This window comes from Lampetra planeri, chromosome 40 (genome assembly GCF_965212315.1).
Source record: "Lampetra planeri chromosome 40, kcLamPlan1.2.h2, whole genome shotgun sequence".
NCBI lineage: Eukaryota > Metazoa > Chordata > Hyperoartia > Petromyzontiformes > Petromyzontidae > Lampetra > Lampetra planeri.
Genome location: NC_136146.1, coordinates 4266838 through 4286383, shown reverse-complemented (window position 1 = coordinate 4286383; position 19546 = coordinate 4266838). Strand labels below are relative to the sequence as shown.

The 19546-nt window shown below is 48.1% G+C and overlaps 1 protein-coding gene across 1 annotated transcript in view; it reads right to left on the bottom strand.

The window, feature by feature from the left end:
• Positions 1 to 19546, bottom strand: part of LOC144731741 (uncharacterized) — a 63926-nt gene that overhangs the window by 26417 nt on the left and 17963 nt on the right. The window contains exons 10-18 of the mRNA XM_078612949.1: positions 18216 to 18275; positions 16712 to 16756; positions 14658 to 14693; positions 13300 to 13335; positions 8113 to 8172; positions 6628 to 6753; positions 5579 to 5650; positions 2492 to 2527; positions 2245 to 2304 (exon numbers count right to left, since the gene is read on the bottom strand). Of these exons, the coding sequence (XP_078469075.1) occupies positions 2245 to 2304; positions 2492 to 2527; positions 5579 to 5650; positions 6628 to 6753; positions 8113 to 8172; positions 13300 to 13335; positions 14658 to 14693; positions 16712 to 16756; positions 18216 to 18275 (531 nt within the window). The remainder of the gene's footprint in view (positions 1 to 2244; positions 2305 to 2491; positions 2528 to 5578; positions 5651 to 6627; positions 6754 to 8112; positions 8173 to 13299; positions 13336 to 14657; positions 14694 to 16711; positions 16757 to 18215; positions 18276 to 19546) is intronic.

Sequence of the window (19546 nt, the reverse complement as noted above, 5' to 3'; positions counted from 1 at the left end):
TAGCGTGCCGCACTATGAACCCGGCATGACCCGAGTTCAATTCCCGCTCACGGGCAACGCAAGTGGCGATTATCTGAACGGGTCATGGCCCTCCCCTAGGTCGGCTCAGGCTCCAATGAGTACATGGTGTGGTGTGTAAACATCGTCACCAGGGAGACAAAAGGTGGCTGGGCGTGGTGCTGGCTACCTCATGCATTAACAGCACTTGCCCCAACAGCCTGTTCAGGCTATTCGGGGGATCTTTGTCCTTCATACATTCCCAGCGCATCGGTACGTGTCTTGCAAGCACAAACCCGCGAGATGCACATGCGCGCAAACTCTGACGTACATCGATGTCAGAGGTGTGGCTCAGTGATCGTTGCAAGCAGCTCGTAAATGGGAAGGCTGAGAGTTCAAAGCCTGGTTGGGGCTTGACGCCGGCCATCATCCCTGCACGGTCAATAAAGTGAGTACCGCTTTGTGCGGACGTCAATAATGGTTGTTCTCTGGATATACTCGCCCCTGTCATAGGAATGTGGAATTTTCACCAATAGCTCAGGGCTATGAATAGGAGGCGAGTACAGCCTCAAGGAATAACTTTTGCTTTTTTTTGTCGCAATTAAAACTAAATTCCGCCAATTTCAGAAATTAAATGAATCGTCACAATGCAGCAATGCAACGTGAATTAAGAATAGATTATTTTTTATTTTAGACTTTAAGCGATTCACCCACTTGCACAACAACAACCGCCGTTCGTCACTAAATGGCAGCAACGTCACCACGGCTTTTGTGCCAGGCTCGGTGCATCTTGAGGGCAATCACGCGAAGTATGAAAGGCTGGCAGGGGGGTCACGGGACAGAGCCAAGTGTTCAGGGTTGACTGCGATTAATTGGTAGATGCACCAGCTCATGTTTACACACCGCACCAGCTACTCATTTGAGGTTGAGTCGACTTAGGGGTGACCCAGGACCGGTTCAGATGATCGCTATCACTGGTGTTGGCCATGAGTGGAATCGAACTCGGGTGACCAGGTTAGTAGCGCAGCGCGCTAACCACTACAAAGGCAAAGATCCCCAGTATAGCCTTAACAGACTGTAGGGGCAAGTGCTGTTAAGCGAGCACCTATGAAGGTCGGAACGGCACACGAGGGGGTGGGTGGCCAGCACCACGCCCGGCCGCCTTTGTCTCCCCAGTGGCGATGTTTACACACCGCACCAGGTACACATTGGAGGCTGAGTCGAGCTAGGGGTGACCCAGGACCGGTTCAGATAATCACTATCACCGGTGTTGGCTGTGAGCGGGAATCGAACTCGGGTCGCCGGGTTCGTAGCGAAGCACGCTGACCGTTACACTACCACTCCCCAAACCACTACACCACCATGCACACACACAACACCAACAACACACACACTTACACAACACCAACAACACACACACTCACACAACACCAACAACACACACACTCACTCAACACCAACAACACACACACTCACACAAAACCAACAACACACACACTCACATAAAACCAACAACACACACACTCACACAACACCAAGAACACACACACTTACACAACACCACCAACACACACACTCACACAACACCAACAACACACACACTCACACAACACCAACAACACACACACTCACACAACACCAACAACACACACACTCACACAACACCAACAACACACACACTCACACAACACCAACAACACACACACTCACATAAAACCAACAACACACACACCCACACAACACCAACAACACACACACTTACACAACACCAACAACACACACACTCACACAACACCAACAACACACACACTCACATAAACACCAACAACACACACACTCACATAAAACCAACAACACACACACTCACACAACACCAACAACACACACACTTACACAACACCAACAACACACACACTCACACAACACCAACAACACACACACTCACATAAACACCAACAACACACACACTTACACAACACCACCAACACACACACTCACACAACACCAACAACACACACACTCACATAAAACCAACAACACACACACTCACACAACACCAACAACACACACACTCACACAACACCAACAACACACACACTCACATAAAACCAACAACACACACACTCACACAACACCAACAACACACACACTCACACAACACCAACAACACACACACACTCACACAAAACCAACAACACACACACTCACACAACACCAACACACATGCACACAGGCACAAATACGTACCCGAATTCCAGGTTCACCTCTCTCTCCTCTCAGTCCAGGTGTTCCTACCCCAGTCTCTCCCTACAACAAGGAGGAGTCACACGTCACGTGAAGACAATTCATGAAAAACTGAAACTTCACATTGCCGGCGATCATTTTCCTCGTATCCTACTCCAATCCGTCGAGTCGGGCGTTGCAGAACTGGCTGAAGGAATCTCCGCGTGCCGAGGATACACAGCAAGCGGCTGACGTCACTCGGCAGGCTTACCTTGTCACCCTTGTCTCCCCTGGAACCCACAAGGCCCTGCGGCGCACAAACACAACGCAGACGTTCACACGTGACAAGAGAAACAACGCAATATGCAATGTCCTTAGCAACACATCCCAGTTTTTATCCATATGTGTTCCTTGGATTGTGGCTATGTAGGGGAGCGGTCGTGTAGCGGTTCGCGTGCTGCACTATGGACCCAGCAGAGGCACGAGTTTGATTGGCGCTCACGGCCGACACCGGTGACGATTATCCGAATCGGTCCTCTGTCTCCCCCTAGGTCGATTCAGCTTCAAATGAGTGCCCGGTGCGGTGTGTGGGGAGACAAAGGCGGCCGGCCGTGGTGCTGGTCACCCACCCACTCTCGTGTGGCGGGATTCGCAGGTGCTCGCTAACAGCACTTTCCGCAACAGGCTCTTAAGGCTATATGGGGGATCTTTGTCTTTGTCTTAGTAGTAGTTGTATGCCAAAGGTCTCGTCATCAACCCTCCGTCACCCGACAACATTGCCACGCTGACAAAGATTGAATTTGTACTTATCAATGTGTTGGTGAAATTTTTACCAATACAGCTCCCTACCCTAGGTTTAAAAGCTTTCTCACGACTGAAGTCAAGATCAATATTGACTTAAAGCTTTCGTGACTGCAGGAATTCATATTCGTGGGTCTTTCGGTAAGAGTCACGTAGATAGGTTCAAAGAAAATAACAAAAAAAATCCGACGTTTCGATCGAAACACAAGCGGTCGTCTTCAGGAAAAAGGTTTTTCCTGAAGATTTTTCTGAAAAAGTTTTTTCCTGAAGACGTGTTGCGATCAAAACGTCGGAGTTTTTTTTGTTATATTTTAAAATTTTCTTTTAACCTATCTACGTGACTTTACCAAAAGATCCAAGAATATAAGATCAATATTGTTCAGAAATGCTATCAATACATTAACACGACTAAATTACGTATTTATCAGCGTGACAATCTTGTGAGGGGGTCAAGGGTTGTTAATGAGAAGAATTTTGGCATCAAACTACCGCCACGATGGCATAACCCTAAAAACAAATATGGATCACTGTATTGGCTTCAAAGACCCGATGTTTTAAGCTAACATCCCAGTTTTGTTGAGAGCACATTGTGACATTGCAAAACACTCAATTTTTATATAAATATATTTACCAGGTAGTTCAGAGCGCTATTAGTTATTTTTCAGGTGACCTGGCCGCACGTGATGTTAACTTGTCATCCAAATGGCTGACATGACCATCACAGTAAGGAATGTATAGTTGCAGCCGAATAATCTAAACACGTGTTGATTTTAAATGTGGAGGGGGACAAAACCAGAGGAACCCGTTGAACAATCCACGCGACCACCACGGGGAGGGAGACTCCAACAGGCATCGACAAGGTCCGGGATCAAACCCTTGACCTCCTGCGCACCAGGCGAGGTAGATGACACCTCAACGCCATCGTCAGAAAATCTGAGATGAAAGTGTCTCCCTCCACGCTCCATCGAGCAATGGAAGCGGCGCTTACGCCAATCCGCGGCGCTGATCCAGTGGTGAGCATTCCACATTCCCATGGCAAGGGTCAGTTGTATCCATTAGGCAGCCACTGTTGTCGTTTCGCAAAGTGGAACTTATTCGACTGTTCGCAGACAAATAGCAATGGGCTGAGTCCATCTCCGAGTGGGAATTGGACTCATGAAGTTTTCCCATTGGGGGTCCATCGCTCTGACCTCATCACCGCCGTGCAAGATGAAGATAATCAAGGCGACGATTTTGCCGCGAAAGTTTTTAGCGGAATCCGTGGCCGAGGTGCGGGAAAAAAAGACAATTCGCGGAAAGGTCACAGAATAAGGTCACGAGGTGCCCCACGTGCAAAAGTGTTTATTTCTCTTATAAAGTCGATGTTTCTCATTGTATTTATACGAAAAAAAAAACTTTACAAATAACCGGTGTAAACAATATATATATACATAAATAGAGCTACCAATTTTTAGTGAATATATTGGCATATTCAATCGATTTTGGTCGAACCGATTCAAGATCTCAAAATATGGGGGGCAGTTCTGCTCTGCCAGACCTCCACACCCTCCCCACACTGCACACCCACCACACTGACTCTCCGTAATGACACTCCAGCCGTTCCCATGCTTTCATGGACTTTGTCCGCAGTGCCGGAGCCGGCGGTGGTGGTGGCTATGCCACGTGGCTGCCATAATCCAGCGCTAAGGAGGCAGCGGTGAGGGAGTTTGTGGATCACGGCAGACACAGATGTTGTTGTGAAACTCCCTTCGCGTGAGCGTCGAGGAGATGTCCGTAACTTGGCTCGCCAGGGGAATACCGTACAGCAGAAAATGTGGACTCCGTGTGGGGTTGAGTGTTTGACCGTCGCATGCGCGGGTTCTCTCTGGGAGCTTAGGCTTCCTCCCGCATCTAAACACTCATGAATTGGTCGATAACACCTTCGTATATCGAGGACTGCAGAGCTTGGGAAATTGTTGGCTCCGACTCATCGCACAGCTGCCTTCCTGCTTGCTCTCGGTTCCAAACCTCTGAGTTGTTTTCTCTCTTTCTCTTTGCGAGCGAGATGACAAGTTGAAGTTATTCGAATTATTGCGATGTCGATTTCCACCACCACCCGTGGTGACCTCTGGGACGAGATCGCAGCTCGCAAGATACTTTGTGTTTGGAGGAAACTGAACCGTAAACAACAGCAGCTACTATCGCCACTCATTCGGTCCGTGCTTTGATGTGCAAGATCCCTTCAGAGCGACTACGTTTATGCATTCAATTGTTTTGTTTTTCCAGCACCACTGTGGCAAAAGTTATATTCCCAAGTGGCTTTGCTTTTCGCTCGCATTATAGAATGTACGTAGTCATCCTGTTACGTTTCAAAAAAACAACAAACTTTGTATACTTCCCTCTCGTTCAATCTACAGGAGACACTTTGCACAATAATACGGTCGTGCAATTGCTGCGTATTGAGTGATATTGCACACGTGCAGATCAACTGAATCAAATGTATATCTTTGTTTTACCAAGTTTTATTGACACACAAGCCACGTTTACGATGTGGGATGGTTGTCTGTGTTGCACCTACCGGAGGCCCTATGGGTCCAGGAGGGCCGGACGGGCCCATGTCACCATCCCTGCCAGAAAATCCAAGGGGACCCTGCAAAGAGAATACAACAGTGGCATGAGCGAAATCTGGAATAACCGGCGTGGAATTTTGGCATTGGCCATCAAGGCAGGCCGAAAAGCTCGTTCTTTCAAAATAGTGATTCAGATAGTTCCCACAATCGTTTGAAATAAAAAAAAATAGACTACGGGTAGATATAGTTTGTAGAGGAGCAGTGGTGCTGTGGTTATCAGCACTGTCCAGCGGACCCGTGATTCCGAGACCATGGGTCAAGTGCCAACTGGGTGACCAGTTTCCATATCTGATAGACGGAAAGAAGAGACGGCGAGGTGTTGTGGTGGCATTGTCATTATCATCATCAATGCCAATAACCATGAAAACCCATTCATTTTTAACTTGGCCTTTGACACTATACAAATATCCACGTGCATTTGATACAATAACCCTCTGTATATTTATTGTTATTATTATTGGGTCGTTTGTTAATCCAGGAAAGCCTCACTGAGTCTCCTGACTCTGTTTCAGGAGGGTTTCCTGGTTGTATGGCATTCTCTCGATTATAAAATAACAATTTTTTTTTTATCTCAAAATAACCCCAATAGTTGGGGTGAGTCTTATAGTTCAGAGAAAACGGGAACAGCAACTACAAACTATTTCTAAACTACTTTTATTTTACTAGGTAAGGTCCACGGAGCTGTAGAACTCTTCTTCAGAAGCAAACTGGCCACAAATGAGACCCTAAAGGCAAGTGGCGTATCACGTGGCAATGCACAGCGGCCAAATACTCTAAACGCACGTTTCTAAAATGTGGAGGGAAAAACCAGAGGACCCGGAGAAAAATCCACGCGACCACAGGGAGAGAGACACCGCAAACTCCAAATACACAGCAGCAGGCGTCAGGGTTGGGATCGAAACCCACGACCTCCTGCACACCAGGCGAGGTCATTAACATCTCGCCACGTATCCCAGACACGTGTTTCTCCGTGGCCTGGTTAATCAATGTCAGTCACCTTCTCTCCCGGAGGGCCTATCTGGCCCGGTGCGCCAGTCTCTCCACGGGTCCCGGCAAGGCCGGAATTTCCCTGGATCCCTTGAGGACCTGGGTTCCCGGGGAGGCCGGGCGGACCTGAGACTCCCTGTGAAAGGATATAGACAAGGAAGAAACATCACGCAAAGCCATGGTATTCTGCAATGCTTTTCCAAACGTGTGTTTTTGATGATCCTCAAGTGCTGGGAATCAAACTCAGGTCACCAGGCCCTTAGAGTAGTGCGTGAACCACTGTGCCACTACTCGCCACAACATAAGACAATGATCCCTCCAATATCCTTAAGACAGGCATGCGCTGTTAGCGAGCACCTATTAAGGCCGTCACGGCACACACAAGCCGCACCTCCGATTAGCATAAGAAGCTCAACATACACACAGGCATACAATCGGGTCGGCGGTCAACAGCACACTTGGCCAACTTTATCTCTCCAGTTCTGATGTTTATACACTGTACCAGGTACCCATTTAATGCTGAGTCAACCTAGGGGAGGGCCCAGGTCGTGAGCAGGAATCGAACTCGGGCCACCAGATTAGTAGGGCAGTGCAGTAACCACTCGACTAGCGCTCCCCAGATAACAGCACACTTGGCCAACTTTATCTCTCCAGTTCTGATGTTTATACACTGTACCAGGTACCCATTTAATGCTGAGTCAACCTAGGGGAGGGCCCAGGTCGTGAGCAGGAATCGAACTCGGGCCACCAGATTAGTAGGGCAGTGCAGTAACCACTGGACTAGCGCTCCCCAGATGACACACACGCACCACACGCACGCGCCCACCTACGTAACTGTATCAGCATTGCTAATAATGATACAATAAAGAAACAAATGACGGAGAAAGTTCTGGCTAATTTCATCCTCATTGTGATACCCACCACATATCAATATAATGCTGCGCTCAATTCCCCCTGCACAGGGTAAGTTCATAATAAAAATGATTCATCTCTTAAAAATGCGACTGAAATATCCGAGTAAATGAGACCAGTGCATCCCCGTGGGTGTTGGGATTGTATACGCTTTGAATGATTGTGTGCATTACAGCGTGTCTAATTTATCCACATGCGTGCGTGCGTGTGTCCATTTAGGGAGAGCCGGTAGTGGAGTGATTAGTGCGCTGCGACAAATTCTACAATCCAATTTCAAATGCTGCTCAAGGCCAACATCCGTGGTGAAGAATATAGACCGGTACAGAGCTCCTTCTTTGTCGACTCCGCCATAAATGGGAACCTGGTGCAGTGTGTAAACATTAGTACTGGGGAGATAAAGGTGGCCCGGGGTGGTTCTGGCCAAACCACCACCTCGTGTCCCAGGCTGACCTTCATGGGTGCACGCTAACAGCACCTGCAGAACCAGTCTGTTGAAGCTATATGGGGGGAGGATTTTTGTCTTCGCTGGAATTCTTTTTGCGGTGTGCTGGTAAGTGCTTTGGTAAATTTATAGGGTTGTTACCATCTGCCCTGGGAGTCCAGGTTGCCCACTGGGTCCGGGAATTCCTATAGATGGCTCACCCTGTGTATAAAGGATGAAAGCACACACACAGACACACACACATGTGAGTACGCACACAACCACACACATAGGAATACACAAACATGCATGCAATACGCACTTACCAGGGACACATGCACACATTCATATGAATACAAAAAAAACCCAAAGATCCCCCGAATAGCCTCAACAGGCTGTCAGAGCAAGTGCTGTTAGCGAGTAGCACCTATGAAAGCCGGAACACACGAGGGGGTGGGTGGCCAGCACAACGCCCGGCTGCCTTTGTCTCCCCAGTGGTGATGTTTAAAAGTCTGTTGAGGCTCGTCGGGCGATCTTTGTGTTGGAGGGCAGTCTAACTTTCCGGGAACGTCGATATAATATAATGCGTAGATGACAGTTTCTATTATAAAAGCCCGGCGTTCCGTTTGTCCGTCGACAAAATTGAGAGCCTTTCAGAAGGCCTGAATCAGAAAGTTTTCGAACGAAGTGGACCCCCACCCCCAAACGTGGTGGTAAAAAGTTGATCCAACGGAGTTGTAAAAATTGTCGAATTTATTGTCACCCCCCAAAAAAGAAATGTATTCCATAGGCACATCTGCCTACACACCCTACATACGATAGTCAGTAGTATCTGCACACATTGGGGGAGGGGGGAGAAGAGGTCATCGGTGGGGGTGACGGGCAAAGCGCAAAGTGCCTAAAGGCCCTCCGCATGATGTCAGAATAAGGCCGGCGAAATTCTATTCATATACGACACTGTTTTGTAACTCTCCGTTCTCGACTTTGGTACATTGACTCAACAAGGCAAGGCAGCCGTTGCATAACTTTCGCAAACGAATTCAAACGCATCTGCAGGGAACGGCTTCGAAGGCTCCTCAGGGTTTATTTGCGCCGTGCAGCACTGGGACAGAGATGGGATCGCAAAGTGTCCCCGCGGCCGTGGGTTGCCGCGAACACGGCGAAGGAGTTTGCGAGCCCTTCGGAGCTTTCGAGAGATTGATGGCGGGATTCAAACCGTGGGGCGGCCAAAAAGACCGACAGTGGTGAAATAAAAAGGGGACTTTTTTTGCTTTTTGCAAAAGGGGCTCCTCTTGCGGTGCCGGCCCCAGGCAGACGATTGGTGCTGCTGGGATCCTCGGTTCAGCCACGCGCACGGTTAAGTCAGGTCCTTCTCAAGGGGCGGTAACTTGATGGTTTCAGCATACGCGGAGTTTGACTTCTATATTTGGGGTGGGGTGGGGGGGTTTGCTTTGTCCCTCACATTATGAATCGCAGGTGCACATACTTATTAATTAAGTTATATATATGTTTTATTAATTGTAAGCTACTGAAAATAAATTAATAAAGGTATCCACTTTTTGGGGGGGGGGGGGGCGTTGCCCCCTCGTGCCCCCCCCCCCGCAAACTCCACCCATGGGTTTCAGGCCGGTTACCTTTGACCGCACATAAAACCATTATTTCTTTTTTCTCGCCAGTTTTCAGGACAAATTTGTGTATATCTTTGGCCTCATCAACTGAGCCTCATCAACTGAAAAAAACTATTCAATGATTGACATCAGGCAAACTAGTATTTTCTTAATAGAATATAAAACTATGCCATTGAGTTTTGGGTGAGGGACCGATATAAAGTGATTTTAGAATTAGTTCTATGATGCCATCTTCTGGGGGCCATTCCAGATACATTGTGATGTTACACTGCTTTTTATCCCAATGGAAACGTCTTTTCCTTATGACATTACATCAACCGCACCTTGGAACAATGAATTATACTTATACAAATTGTCAGCCCTTTGTTCATCCACTGCTGGATGATGGCCTCCCCATGCAGATCAGTTGATGAGGCTAAAGGATATCACTCACCACTGATGTTGGTTATGAATCACGGTGGCGAGATGTTAATCACCTCGCCTGGTATACATGAGCGCGTGGGTTCGATCCCCGACCCTGACGTCTGCTGTACGTTTGAAGTTCATGCGTCTCTCTCCCTGCGGTCGCGTGGATTTTTCTCCAGCTCCTTCGGTTTTTACATTTCACATTTAGAAACATGCGTTGAGTATTTGGCTGCGATAAATGTCTACATGATAAGCCGCTTCATTGAGCTATCATTTGTGGCCAGGCCGCTTTTGAACAAGAGCTCTATCGTACAAGGGACCTTTTCCGGAAAAATAAAAATAGTTTACAGTTTACAATCCAACTCAGATCACAGGGGTCAAAATCCAGTGCATCAACCACTGCGTCATTGTTTCTCCCACCCTTTTGAGTTCCCAATGATTGAAATTGATTCTGACAACTGCAAAGTCTTTGAGAATTGAATGATTATCATCATCATCATCATCATTGTTAAATCCACTGCTGGATGAAGGCAACCCAAACCAAGCCGGGCCACCACGTCCCCCAATCCTGATTTTCAACAATTCACCGAATTCATCGCTGCGTCTCTTCTGGTCGACGACGTCCCAGTCAGATGTGTTTTTTTGCTCATTCATCTACCATCGCCTATTCTAGCCATGACCGCTTCCTGCCCAAGCCCCACTATCCTTTACAGGCAGTGTGAATCTTGTCAATTATTCACTACATCACTCGTGGCTTGTACTCCAATGGTAACAAACACACATATATTCGGAAGAGCATAAAAGGAGATCGCTTGCGAGTCGCACCTTAGCGCTGCTGTTTTGTGGCACCGTGTGGTGCTAAAATAGTTTTTTTTCAGAAACAGCCGAGCGCGCGAGAGAGGGAGAGAGAAGTATGTGCAGATTTCGATTCATCTTCACGTTGTGTTTCTATTCATTTATTTTGCCGGTGTTCTACTACCTGCCTGTTCCGTGGCTTCTACTACTGAGCAAGACAAAGAGAAAACGGAGTACGTCTCGTACTCACTCACAACAGCCCGTTCTTTCCCAGCCGCCTTGTTAAACGCGAGCCAAACGCGCGTTCGCACGTTTGGCCATCCATTACGGACGCTTTACAACACAACAAAATCTGGGCACCCTAAGTACTGTGTTCGTCATCTCTCTGTGGCCTCCGCTGGGGCTGAGTGCTGTTTGAAAGCAGCTATTGTGTGACCACGTCGAGGAGAAGGCGGTGTAGTGAGAAAGATCCCGCATTGTGAACACGGTGAACCCGGGTTCACTTTGCCGGCGATGGTTAACAGAAGTGGTGGCGAAAGCTCTTCGAACCTTGCCTGGGACTAGTTTAGCCATGTTTGTTTGTTGTAGTACGGAGTAAGACTGATGGCCTTAATCTAAGTTGTCTTGTGGTTGTTGTTGTTTGACTTGCATCCCACTGGGATTTTTGCACACAGCGTTGGTGTACGGTGTTTTTTCTGCAATATTTTGCTGTCTTTTCTTGGATTTTCTGTTTGCACTTAGTCACATATTCACTTTAAGATGTTTTCTTGTTCATGTTTTTGTTTTTTGTTTGTTGCGGTTGCACCCGATTCAAGAGCCGAATGGCTCACAGGGCTACACCTAATAAATGAACTTGAACTTGACTTCCCTGCAGTACCACAAAGGCCCTGTGTAAACGTCAGCGCTGTTCATACAGAAGGTGGCGGAGTGTGCTACTGGTAACACCACCCCTCCATGGGCCTTTCCCTTAACCAACCGGCGCTGGTGAGCGTGGTGAAGTTTGGTTGAATCAGAATATTTATTTATCGTGGAAGTTATTTTTCACAGATGTCCAGTCGGGGCGGGTGAGAATATTACAACAAACTCCACGATCAACACAGAGCGCAGGCCCCCCCCCCCCCCCCCCCCTCATCCAGCAGTGGAATGATAATGAAATGCAGCTTATTATTATTATTTCATTATGGCCAGCCACCTTTGTATCCCCAGTCCTGCGGTAATGTATTGCCTTCAAATCCTGACACCATGACCAGGCATTTGAACGCGTGACTTGAGTTGAGCTCTCGATCGCTCTAACGATAGCACCACCCAGAATAAACATACTCCATTCTGTGGTGTGGATATTGGAGCGAGTGTTGTTAGTGAGCACATATTAAGGTCAGAATGGCTTTAAAATTAATGGCCTTGATAGGTGGTGGTTTTGCCAGAATCAAATATGCCCAGTTGCCAATGCCTCCCCAGTGCTAATGTTTGCACTGAAAAAGCAAGCGTGCCTTTTTTTTACTCAGGCCAGTTCCAGCTAGCAGGATTCGAATCTAGGGAAGATTTGAATGAAGACAGTGGAGATTGTAGTGCAGTGCAGCAATAATAATAGGACCAAAGTAAAGACGACAATTTTTAAAATAGTTTTCTTGACACAATCCATCCACTGCATAGCCTTCAGGGGAGCTCATAATTTCGGCAGCCATCGATGCCGCACAAGCAAACTCTGGACCGGTCGTCACATCCAGCGTCTCATCGGCAGAGTCAGACTCGCTTCCACCGCCGCTGGTGAACTCCCAGGTGCTGAAGGCAAGGGCCCTCTCTTTAAGATGGTGGTTCCGAGCTCACCGAAGATGTTGAAATACATCACTCAAAATCATCACGAGCGTCACTCTGCAGAATGTACAACAACAATATCAACTTGTGACGCACCACAGGGTAGTCACACGTTCTCGTAGGGAGAGCAAATGACTCGGAGAAGCGAGGAATCACAGACGAGCAGAGAAACGGGTAGCCACGTGGCGAGCCGATGCCAAATTACCACCCCTCCAAGCTCTGCAGTCCTCTATATATTAAAATGTTATTGGGCAATTAACGAGCGTTTAACGTGCGGAATAAAACCGGAGCGCCCCTGGGGAAAACGCCACGCGTGCGACGTGGAAACGCTCGATCCCACACAGGCGGAGCGCAGGTGGGGGGGGGCATAGCTGAGGGAGGGGGGGTAACGGCCTCCATCTCGACGCACAACGGGAAGGGAGCTGCACGACGTCCGAGCGGGCGATCCGTCCAACCCAAACCCAAACCCTCGCCGCCTCCCGCACCGCTGGACTGGAGGCAGCGGCCGCCCCGTTGTGTGGCCACCGTTGCGGTGGCGGCTGCCTCATTGGCGGCGAATGTTTTGTTGTTGTTGTTGTTGTCGCGCGTACCCCGAGGGGCGCGCACCGATCCCTGTCAGCCACCGACCGTTCAAAGGCATGCCAGAGATATATATATATTTAAAAAAATACAGAAAAAATAATACAACACGGTTAATGAAGCTCACCTTGTCGCCCTTTTGTCCCGGTTGGCCTTTGAATCCCTACAAGAAAGAAAAAAAAAAGAGAGAAAAATAACCGCCGCGCTAATTGTAAATACTGCGGCGCGAAGATAGCGATTCAATATGCGCAGTTCATGCCTGGGCCGTCCGCAATCACTCCGTAACGAGCAGCGTCATTGTTGTGCACGATGCAATGCCTGCGCGCGTACCGCTGGCAGGTGCATTACGCCTCCTACCTGGCCGCCTAATTAAGCTAACAATTTGTATTACTGTGGCGCGCTTTCCCATTATAACTTCAAAACCGTAAGGGCCACAAACCCCCATTATGCCATGCAAATTTTGTTCGAAATTACGTTGGCCCGCTTCGCGCCAGTTTCTTTGAAAATGTTGCCCTGCGGATGAATTCAATGCGGGCAATGGAATGACCCCAACGCGGGGGGTCAGCGTTGCGGTCAGAAATGAGCCGAGTGAAGCCTGAAAAAAAAAATACAAACGCTGCCCCTGGTATTGTTCTGATGTTCAATGTTCAAGCGAGAGTCCCACGCTGTGAGACCCCCCCCATCCCCCCTGCCCCCCATCTCCCCTGCCCCCCATTTCCCCTGCCCCCCCCATCCTCCCTGCCCCCCCTCACCCCCCCCCCCCAATAAGAATGCACAAAACCTGATTATATGCGAGGTGGCCAGGTGGCTGATTAAACCGGGTTCTCAAGCAGAACGTATTTGACTGCGGCAACAAAAATCATATTAAATTGGGTTTGTCAATTAATTCGGCTCGTAACAAGCCAAAGGCGCGCCCCCCCCTCCTCCTCTCCGCCGCCGCAGCCACCACCGCGGTGTTAACGAACTGGGCTTGCGCGCACTCCACAGAGGTCGCCGGTTCGAAAAGACGGTGCCAGTCCATGAAGTCTCCCCGCACCACCCCTGTCAACCCCTCAGTCGCCGTGCAAACATTGGTGTGCGCCCCACAGGTCCGTGCGCGGTAGGGGCAAAGCGCGTGGGACTCGCCACCACGTCGCGGTGTGGAAGAGTCGCGTGAAATATCCTCTAGCAGGGGGGGCTCTCTTGTCCACTTTTGACAGCCAAAAAGGGAGGCAGCACACAAGCAACACACACACGCGCACACGCGCACACACACGCGCGCACACACACACACGCACGCACGCAGACGCGCACACACGAGTGGATGACCACCGCGGAGATGGAGTGATGAAATCGGCGGGCGTGCAAGGGATTCGACGCATCGTCGCCGTGCAAAGTCCGTGAGCGATGGTGACGTTTTGGGCAGGCGTTTCATCCAGAAGCGGAGAGATCATGGGGGACGACGATGGCCACGATGGGTCTTGATAAAGGCTCGCCGCGACTCACCGTTTCTCCTGGATCTCCTTTGTCGCCAACGTCACCCTAACGCGCGCACGCAGCACGAATCGCACGCACGGCAAACAGAAGCAAACGACACGCGGCCGTGCGTGAGCCGCCACGAAGGGCAATCGGCGACGGATCACGAATAACATCGAGAGGTGGGCGGGGTGGCGGGTAAAAAGCGTCGTCATAGATAACGATAGAAAGAAAAAAACTCACAAGCCATGATACTGCGTCACGTTGACAGCGGCGCACGGGCAGGAATAACCAATACTCAATCACGCTGCCCGAGAAAAACAGTGGTGGGAATGTTGCCGGAACGCCGTGTGTTGGGAGTGAACATTTGAACCCCACGGCCTGCATTCTGGAAGGAATGAAGGGTTCGACTTTTTTTTTCATTCCCCCACTGATCCTCCTCCCTAAACTTTCCGTCAACTTAGTAAGGCTTCCGTAGGCGTGCGTGAACTCTCCTGCGATCTGAATGAACTGCCCTGGCCGTGCCTCTGTATCAGCCAGGCAAAAGAAGACCCAGACATTGGATTAATCACGACACAGTATGTGTATATATATAGTCAATAGCTACTTCTTCTTTTGTTCATCATTAAAAAGCCATAACAAAGTAATCACCTCTGAAACATGGCTTTTCTCCAGCTATGCGCTATCAAACAACACTATTTTGGGGCTAACTCGACCCTTGGTATAAAAAAAAATCACCTCACTCTACGCTTGGCACATTCGCATTTCCCACGTGACTTCATCCCATTTCCACCCCTGCCTAAAAGTAAAAAATATACATAATTCCCTTAACATGCGGCCCTAATACTGATGGCTGTAGGGTCTGCGAAATCCCTATTATCTTCCTATTATCTGCCGTTATCCATGATTTTATCAAGAATGGACAACGAAGCTGCTTCCAAATACTTGCAATGTCGCAGAGCAAATTCATCCTATGAGTCTCTGTGTGAGTCTATGGGTTTCCGTGTGAGACTATGGGTCTCTGAGTCTTTGGTTCTCTGTGTGAGTCTTTGGGTTTCCGTGTGAGACTATGGGTCTCTGAGTCTGTGGTTCTCTGTGTGAGTCTTTGGATTTCCGTGTGAGACTATGGGTCTCTGAGTCTGTGGTTATCTGTGTGAGTCTTTGGGTCTCCGTGTGAGACTATGGGTCTCTGTGTCTGTGGTGATCTGTGTGAGTCTATGCGTCTCCGTGTGAGACTATGGGTCTCGGAGTCTGTGGTTCTCTGTGTGAGTCTTTGGGTTTCCCTGTGAGACTATGGGTCTCTGAGTCTGTGGTTATCTGTGTGAGTCTTTGGGTCTCCGTGTGAGACTATGGGTCTCTGAGTCTGTGGTGATCTGTGTGAGTCTATGCGTCTCCGTGTGAGACTATGGGTCTCTGAGTCTGTGGTGATCTGTGTGAGTCTATGCGTCTCCGTGTGAGACTATGGGTCTCTGAGTCTGTGGTTATCTGTGTGAGTCTTTGGGTCTCCGTGTGAGACTATGGGTCTCTGAGTCTGTGGTTATCTGTGTGAGTCTTTGGGTCTCCGTGTGAGACTATGGGTCTCTGAGTCTGTGGTGATCTGTGTGAGTCTATGCGTCTCCGTGTGAGACTATGGGTCTCTGAGTCTGTGGTTCTCTGTGTGAGTCTTTGGGTTTCCGTGTGAGACTATGGGTCTCTGAGTCTGTGGTGATCTGTGTGAGTCTTTGGGTTTCCGTGTGAGACTATGGGTCTCTGAGTCTGTGGTTCTCTGTGTGAGTCTTTGAGTTTGGCTCGAGAGGCGACGGCGCTTGACGAGACTGAGGAGGAGGAGGCCAATTGAGGCAGAGTTGATAAGCAATGTGGCGACTTCCCTCCTGCCAACTCGGGGCATGCATTTGGACTCGTGTTTTGTTGGAGCTTGCTTTAACTAAACGAACCCAGCGGCGGTGGTGACGGCACCTCCTCAGGTGACAAGTTCTCTTTTGACGCACAAACCCTGCATGCAGCGAGAGCTCATCGACCAAACAAGCACACCAACAGATGTAATCCTGACGATTTTATTATTAGTCATATACAGGTGGTCTCACCGTATCGCCTTTGAACCCCTCCAGTCCCTTGTCTCCTTTTTCTCCCTATAGGTGACGACACGTGATCGTCCAGGTATAGAAAAGTCACGAACTCGCACAGAGTTAGCGACGCATGCCGAGACAGAGCCCCTTGATGATCTTCAACAAGGTGCTCGACTCACAAACAGAAAAAGAGAAAAAGAACACTTAAAGTGCTGTTCGAGTAGTCATATATATATGGGACCTTTTTTGCCAGCATCCAAAATGATGAAAAATAAGAATTGTTTTTTTTTACCCTTTCTGAGCTATTAGTGTTCTAGATATTTGCTTTGTCTTCTTGCCGTTCGCCTTTTGGCGTTCTCTGGTCAAACACTGGCGAGACGAGGCCATGAAGGAGGCTGTCGTTTTGGTGTAGGCCAATCAGTTTCATAGACAATGAAAACATTATCAGAGCATCTTCTTGGTTCTTTCGGTAAAGTCACGTAGAAGGGAAATAATAAAATAATAAAAATAAAACATAATAAAATTATTATCACGACGTTTCGGCCACAACGCAAGCAGCCGTCCTCAGGTGAAGAACAGGTCTGTCGGGAAGACAACTCATTCAGATGCTGTCTTCCCGACATACCTGTTCTTCACCTGAGGACGGCTGCTTGCGTTGTGGCCGAAACGTCGTGAGAATGATTTTATTATGTTTAATTTTTATTATTTTATTATTTCCCTTCTATGTGACTTCACCGAAAGAACCAAGAAGATGAATCCCTGCAGTCACGAAAGCTTTAAGTCGAAAATTATCAGAGCATGTTTGTTTACATGTTTTGCCACAAGTATGTGTGGTTAATGCAGACTTGGTGCTTGAACATCTGAACACCTCCTGTTTAATTGCCAGAAAGGGGAAAGCCGATTATTATTGCAGATTCAAATCACGGCCAGTAGTCTATGAGCTCAGACCAGATGTATCACTCGTCGGTAACAGCCCTAGCGGTTCTAGTATCTTCAAAGTGACCAACAACAGTGGCTCGTGTGATAACCATTTGAAACGAGTGACTTTTCAAACAATTTTCTGTTATTAGTCACATAGAACAAATTGGTACGGCGAATATTCTACCACCTTAGGCGGTACCGATTTCCGCCGTGGCCCACGGGTTGCAGGTTTCATTCAGTCCTTCACCACAAATCACATTTGCAACTTTGATTCCTACACCGCGTATCGATGGTTCAATTTGAATGTGCAAATGTCCTGGTGTGGTCAGGGACTGTTGTTGTTGTTGTTGTTTTGCCCAAGCTTGCATTTAAGTGTTGAAAAATCGGCAGGAATTTATACTTTATTTATTGCAGTTATTTATTTCTAGTGACTTGCTTACCTTGACTCTACTTTGCACTCCTATTGTTATTTTGTGCATTGTTTGTTGGTGTGACCTCGCTGACCCCGCCGCCTGACTGGTTATCTGTGAAAAAGAGCTTGGAAGCGCGTCGGATTTCGTCCAGGATAAATAAAGATTTCGATTCCGATTCTGACACTCACCCGGTCGCCTTTCTCTCCTCTTATCCCTGTTGGCCCAAAAGCCACATCACCTGGCTCCCCCTGGCAAAAGACAAAACAAATAGACAGCCAGACACGCACGCCCACGTATACATACCAGAATCAGAAATGTATTTCCTGAGTAAAGCCCAAAGAGCAAAGAATCTCTTTTGTCATGGAGCGATTCGGCTGGCAGACAACATCAAAGCATTCCACGATTACAGATTTAGAAACAAAACGGACGCAATAATAGCAATTGTGTTGACATGTTACCTCATTCCAGAGGTGGGACAAAGTCATTGTTATGCAAGTCCAAGTCGAGTCGCAAGTCATCAAATTCATGACTCGAGTCTGACTCGAGTCCAAGTCACATGACTCGAGTCCACATCTCATAGGTGGGACAAAGTCATTGTTATGCAAGTCCAAGTCGAGTCGCAAGTCATCAAATTCATGACTCGAGTCTGACTCGAGTCCAAGTCACATGACTCGAGTCCACACCTCTGCCTCATTCACACTGAAATCCACGTGACTTTAATAACAGAGTCGGTTTAAATGAAGACAGATGGCAGAATTGGAGATGCCAAGAGACAAAACTTAGTTGGTTACCAACGCTATGGGGGGCAGCTACATTCAATTCCTTTTATCCAAATCATGTACGAAATCTGGGAACTGTTAATAGGCAATCAGACGCGCCTCGCAATTTGTTTTAGGATTGTCCAACAGTAACAACAATAACAGGTGAGACAAATCGCACACTTGGGGTTGCTCTGACAGGACCCAACGGTGGCCACGCTCGTCACTCGTTACAAAGGTTTGCGGTTCTAATCCGGCGGTCCTCCCCGGTTAGTACTGCACACTATAATAACGAAGCATGCACCATCCTCTTTCCAGCAGACGTCAAAGATTATTCCCTGACGTCATTAAAAATGAGCAGGCCATCGTGTGCCCGGCGTCACGGTGGGAATTTGCCAATGTTAGCAAATTTGTTCAATTCAGAAAATGACCCGCTAATTACTCAAATGAGGGATTAAGCATAGGAGTCATCGCCCCCCCCCCTACTTTGAAACTACTGCAGACCGTGTCTGTCAAATGTGAGCGCCGTCGCAATAGCCTTGGGCTATAAGAATGGCATGCATACCAATTGTTTTAAATGACTTAATTATATCACTGTGTATGCAGGCACGGATATATATATTCCCACACTGTGCATAGCCAAACCTGCTAATTGGAAGTATGTATGTATGTTTAACTTATTTCGCACCGTATGTAACCAACTGCGATAATCAAAGGTGGGGAGGCGTGGGGAAACAAAACAAACTAAAGACAAAGAAGCG